This window comes from Indicator indicator, chromosome 41 (assembly GCF_027791375.1).
Source record: "Indicator indicator isolate 239-I01 chromosome 41, UM_Iind_1.1, whole genome shotgun sequence".
NCBI lineage: Eukaryota > Metazoa > Chordata > Aves > Piciformes > Indicatoridae > Indicator > Indicator indicator.
Genome location: NC_072050.1, coordinates 116504 through 122172, shown reverse-complemented (window position 1 = coordinate 122172; position 5669 = coordinate 116504). Strand labels below are relative to the sequence as shown.

Genomic DNA, 5669 nt, shown 5'->3' with positions numbered 1-5669 from the left:
GCTGGCCAGCCCTTTGGTGTCTCCCATACCAGCCTCAAACTGGTCCTCGGGCTGATGTAGCCTTTCCTTGGAACCCCTCGGTGTTACCTTCCAGCATCCCCTCCCCTGCACCCCTAGGCTCCTGCTGCCTTCAGGTCTCTGCTGCCCCCCAGCACCATCCGCAGAGCCCTCAACACCACCCCTGACACCTCCCCCAGCACCATCCCCAGTCCCTGCTGTCCCCCAGGCCCTCTCAGCACCATCACCGGACACCCCCTCCCAACTCTGAACCATGCAGATCGCAGGGCAGGACCCCGGTCCGGGTGGGTGGGGGAGGCGGGGCTTGATACATTGAGGGCGGAGCATGACGCATCTCGGGCCCTGACTGGATGGAAGTGGGGGCGTGTCCCGCTGAGCCCCCGCCCCCCGCGGGCGCATAAAACTCGGCGCGGGGCGGTGCGGCCCGGCCATGACCCTGCGGCGACTGCGGCGGCTCCGGGAGAAGGAGGAGGAGGAGGATGTGGCGGCAGCTCCACCGGTACTGGAGCCAACCGGCCCCGCCGATGTCTACCGGGCACTGGCAGCCGCCGGCGGCACCCTTCCTCGGGTGCGCAAGGTAGGGCTGCCGGTAGCCCCGGGAGTGGGGAGGGCGGGGGAGTCTCCCCGGTGCCCCCCAACCTTCCAGTCCAGGTTCATGTATCGGGGCCAGTGGGGACCGAGCGCCGCGACCGGCAACGATCTTGGGGGGAAGCGGGGGTGCGGGGTGTCCCTGTCCCGCGCGGCCACTGGTGCCTGAACCCTGCAGGGCTGTTCCAGTGCCCTCTCCTGGGCTCTTGTCCTGCCCCGGTGTCGAGGTCTTGCCCCGGTGCCACCCCCAGCCTCTTGTCTTGCCCCGGTGTCTCTCCACCCTGGTCCCACCCTGTTCCAGCGTCTTCCCAGCCTCCCAATCCCGCTCCGCTGTTGTCCCCTAAAGCGTCATGTCCTGCCGCGATTCCTCCTTACATTCTGCTCCCGGTACTCTCCCTCTGCCCCCATCCCGCCTTAGTGTCCCCTCCAAGCCTCACGTCCTGCCATGCAGCCATCAGGGCACGGCGACAAGCCCCCACCCTGCTGGACGTGGCCGTGTCACCGGGACAGGCGTGGCCCCCATAGCCCCACGCGAGGGCAGGCGGACCGGGCACAAGGTACCCCCAGAGCTTAGCTTGGGAGGACACTGGACCGTCTGCCACCGTGCCCCCAGGAAAGCCTCTCTCTCCGGTGGCACCGGGACTGTCCCCGCTCTGAATGCTCACCCCCCCCCGCCCAGCCCTGCTCTTCCTGAGCGCTGGGGGGGAAGCGAGAGCGGAACCGACATCCGGAGCAGAAGTGACTCTTGCGGCCGTGCTGGCACAGCCCGAGTCACATGCGGCGGCCTGGCTCCCGCTCCCCGGCTGAAGCCACTGCCAGAGATGTCCCCGAGGGGGCTGGGGCCTCCCATGTCACCTCCCCGTGGCCGCGGTGACCTGCGGGGGCAGCAACTTTCCGTGAGGTGAACGCTCCCCGTCCTGGTGGCTCTGCGCTGAAGATGTCTTCGGGGTGGCAAACCGCGGGGCTGGTGACAACTGCGTGGCACAGAACAGAGGCAGCCGGTGGCACATGGCTGTGACCAAGCCAGGCCATGTGCTGCTCTCGAGGCCCAGCTCATGGTGATTCCAACCACACCGTGCCAAGGCTGTGGAGCCCAGCGGCCACAGAGGGGCATTTGGGGACAGCTTGGTCACCTCCTGCCCTGCAGCGAGGGTCCTGCCGTGCCCAGCCTGTCCCTCTGCCTGCCCACGCCTCTGCACCCTTCACAACAGGGACATTGTTTGGGCTGGGGGGGAAGGGGAGAAAGGATTTTTCATGAAAAAAACCCGACTTTGTGACCACAACAGGGCCCCTCTGTGCCCAGGGCCCCCCCAGAGCATGGTGTGGGGTGGGGGTGCAGTGCAGGCTGACGTCAAAGCGTGGGGTGAGCACGGAGCAGATGTGAGGTTGGCTTTGAGCACCGATGAAAGCTTCGTTATGCCAGTCTGGCACAGGGTGGGGCACGGGGCATTGGGGGCACCCGGGTGCTGGGTCGGTGCCGGCTTGGCCCTGTGCACCCTGGGGATTCAGCTCTGTCCCCATTTTTGCTGTCCCTGTAGGGGGTGACCGGGAGACATGCCCTAGGGTGATGTCCCCTGCTGATCTTCTCCCTCTGCCACAGGCTGCAGGGTTCAAGTGGGCATCCCCGAGCCAGTCCCCAGAGGAGCACAGGTAGGGTGATGGGAGGATGGGGGGGACATAAGAAAGCGGGGCTGGGGTCCATGTCCCAGGACATTGCTCTCCTCTCTGCTCCAAACTCCTCACGGAGGAGTTGGGAGTGATTCCATGGGAGATGCAGAGATGAGTGAGAGCAGCAATGGGGTGAGAGCTCTTTGGGGGCCCCTGGCACCCCCAGACCCCATAGGGACCCCGCTTGGCATCCACAGGACAAGCTGCAGGGCTCTGACCAAGGCTAACCTTCTGGGGGTGTCCCATCCTGGAGAGGGGGATCCTGTCCTCGTAGTCCTGCCAGGCACAGAAAACCCAAACCTTGAGGCAGGGCTTTCATTAGAGACTTGCCCAGGGTCTGGGCAGGTGAGTCAGGGTGGGGGGTGCCAGGGACTCTGCTTTGTCCCTGATCCCCATGTACCCCAGGAGGGTGGTGACGCTGGAGAAGAAGGCAGAAGAGACCTTCGGCTTTGAGATCCAGGTGGGTGCCAAGCTGTGCCGTGCCATGCCATGCCACTCTGCCACACTCCCCACCCCCTAGCCTGCACCTTGCTTTGCATCAAGGGTATTTTTAAATTGTCACTGAGCCAGTGTCTATTTTCAGTGGTGACAGAGCCACCTGGTTACCAAAGCCTCCTCTGGCTGTGACAGTGGGGGCCCCTGCTTGGGGTGCAGCCATCCAGGGCAAGACACCCCCCCACCCCCACCCCAGAGCCACGGTGCATCACCTGACAGCAATTAACTGCTGCAATTTCTGCCTCTTGGCTGCTCTGTGAAGAGTCTGGGGGGGATCCTCTGTACCCCTCATGTGTCCGTCCCCCCTGTTTCAGACCTATGGGCTGCACCACCAGGACAAGAACAGTGTGGAGATGTTCACCTTCGTGTGCCGGGTGCACGGTGGGAGCCCGGCCGAGGCAGCAGGACTCAAGGCTGGTGAGCACATCCCTGGGGGCCCGGGAGGAGACACCTATAATGGGGATGAGCATCCCTGAGCCCATTCCTCCCCCACTCCAGGGGACACGATCACGGGGGTGAACGGACTCAATGTGGAGGGCATCCGGCACCGTGAGATCGTGGAGATCATCAAGAGCTCAGGCAACATGCTCCGGTGAGTTGGGGGAAGTGCAGGGGAGGTCCTAGGGGAACCCGGGGAGCCCCTGGCCCCCACGCTGACAGCTGCTGCCTCGCAGGCTCGACACTCTCTATGGGACCTCCATCCGGAGGGCTGAGCTGGAGGCCAGGCTGCAGTACCTGAAGGTGAGGAGGGGGGCACTAGGAAGTGGTCAGAGAAGACTGGGGATCCCCCACAAGAGGGTCCTCACCCCCCGTCCACTTCCCTAATAGCAAACGCTCTACGAGAAGTGGGGGGAGTACCGTTCGCTGATGGTGCAGGAGCAACGGCTAGTGCGGGGTGAGTGCGGGCTGGGCTTGGGGGGGGGGGCTGAGGGAGCTGGAGGGGGGAGGTGAGCAGGTTGTGGGGCACCCCACCCCTGACTCCCCTGCTTCCCCTGCCAGGTGTGGTGGCCAAGGACCCCAGTATCTACGACACGCTGGAATCGATTCGGTGGTGCCTGGGTGAAGGGGGACTGCCCGGCGGCTCCTCCTGTGCCAGTGGCAGCGATGAATCCCTGTACCAGACCTGTGTCTTCGCCTCCACCGACTCCCTGGATGGGGACAAGGACGGGGACAAGGCGTGTCCCGCTCCCCCGCCACCGCGACCCCGGCCAGCCCTGGCCCGCAGCGCCAGCCTCATATGTGCCAGGGGGCCGGGGGCTGCCGGGCGCCTGTGGGCCCGTGCAGGGGAGCCCGGGGAGGGGGCGGCTGCCCCCCGTAAAGGGAGACACAGCAGCTTCCGCCAGCGACTGCTGAAGTTCATCCCGGGACTGAACAGGGCGCTGGAGGAGGAGGAAAGTCACCTCTAGCCGGGGGCACCGCGCCCCCCCCAGGCCTATTTATTTATTTATTGAGAGGGGCTGCCTGTGTCCCCTCCCTCCCTCCCCCCTCCTCGGAGGCTGCTGGAAGGACCTCGGGGTCAGCCCCGGGGGTTCCGACTCAGACCCACAGACCGTGGGCATCGTGGCACTGAGGGACAGACAGGAGGGCCCTCACCACGAGGGTTCACGAAGCCACTGCACATCTCAGGAATCGCTATCCTCCTCTCTGAGGGGCAGAGGGACCACCCCCATGTGTGCCTTCCACCCGATCTGGGGGGCCGTGGGGGTTCTGCTGCCCCGGGGCTTTTGTACCGTGCCGGCTCACGGCGCTTGCCAATACAGAGACTTTTTGCAGCGCTGTGTGGCTGTGACGGGGGGGCACAAAGTCCCCTCGGGCCAGGGAAAGCCCCCTTGGGCTTCAGCTCCCCTCAGCCCCCAGCAGTGCCTCTTCCCAGCTGGGCTCCAGGCAGGAAGGCTTTAGTGTGACCAATGTCACCTCAGACCCAGTGTGGGCTCCTGAGGACCCCCTGTGTCCACCCCCGGTGCTGTAGGTCATGTCCCGGTGCTGCGGGCCCCCAGCCAGGCCCATCCTACCCTGTTTCCTCCGGCAGCCGTCGGGAAACTGGTCCCGCCCTGAGCCCTTCCGCCTGCAGGGATCAAGGCAGGCGCTGGGGACCCCTTGCTCCCTGCTCTGTTGCCCCCCAGCCGCACCAAAGCAGCATTCAGAGACCTTGAGGGACATGGACCCCCCCTCCCCCGACTGCAGCAGGGAGCACCCATGGGGGGGCGAGGGGCGCTTGCACAAGCCCTCCGTGCAGGCACCCAGGCTCTGTGCCTGAGTTTCCCTTCTGGCTCATGCCTGTCCCTGGATGGGCCGTTACCCGTTCAGGGACACCCCATCCAGGACCTCAAGTTCCTGCAGACCACAGAGGGGTCTGCTGGAGGGTTTGGAAATGAAAACCTGGAGGGCGTGCAGGACTGCACGTGTGTGCTGCATGTGCATGTTTGTGCTGCAGGGCTACATGTGCATGTCGTGCATGCTGTGAAGCTGCATTCCTGTGTGCGGGTCTGCCTGGCTCCCACCACTCTTCTGCCTTGTCCCCGTTACAGGTTGGCTCCGTGCTTGGACATTTATGGTCTGGCTCCCAGGCCCGCCAACGCTGCCAGGTTCGGGGCACCCCGTCCCTGTCATGGCCATCACGGGACCCCGCAGCGGCAGCTGCCACCCCACGCTAAGCTTTATTTAGCCCGGACCTGGGGCTGCATCTGCCCGGGGCTGTGCAGGCGCCGGCTGGGCACCAGGGTCATGCATGGCACCAGCTGAAGCAGGCAGTGCCAGTGGGGCCGAGGCTGCCGGGTACGGACCGGGAACGCCCCGGAGCAGTCTGTCATTACCGACAAATATAGGCGAGGGGCAGGGAGCCAGCTCCGGACATGGGCACCCTGCAACCCCTGACACCCGCTCAGTTTGTGAGTACCCTG

At 65.2% G+C, this 5669-nt stretch overlaps 1 protein-coding gene across 1 annotated transcript; it reads left to right on the top strand.

Moving 5' to 3' along the window:
• The first annotated feature begins 448 nt into the window (after positions 1-448).
• On the top strand, positions 449-4497 carry TAMALIN (trafficking regulator and scaffold protein tamalin). Its single transcript, XM_054397072.1, has 8 exons — positions 449-595; positions 2207-2256; positions 2680-2734; positions 3084-3186; positions 3268-3361; positions 3444-3510; positions 3598-3664; positions 3769-4497. Exons 1-8 carry the CDS (start codon positions 449-451, stop codon positions 4173-4175), a joined length of 990 nt encoding a protein of 329 aa, XP_054253047.1. The 3' UTR covers positions 4176-4497.
• Positions 4498-5669: the final 1172 nt, after the last annotated feature.

What these genes read in the sequence shown, in the direction of transcription:
- TAMALIN (XM_054397072.1), top strand. Translation starts at nt 449, where the DNA reads ATGACCCTGCGGCGACTGCGGCGGCTCCGGGAGAAGGAGGAGGAGGAG. An exon ending in CCTTCGGCTTTGAGATCCAG is followed by an intron (nt 2,735 to 3,083) that starts GTGGGTGCCAAG and finishes CCCCTGTTTCAG; the next exon opens with ACCTATGGGCTGCACCACCA. An exon ending in CCAGGCTGCAGTACCTGAAG is followed by an intron (nt 3,511 to 3,597) that starts GTGAGGAGGGGG and finishes CTTCCCTAATAG; the next exon opens with CAAACGCTCTACGAGAAGTG.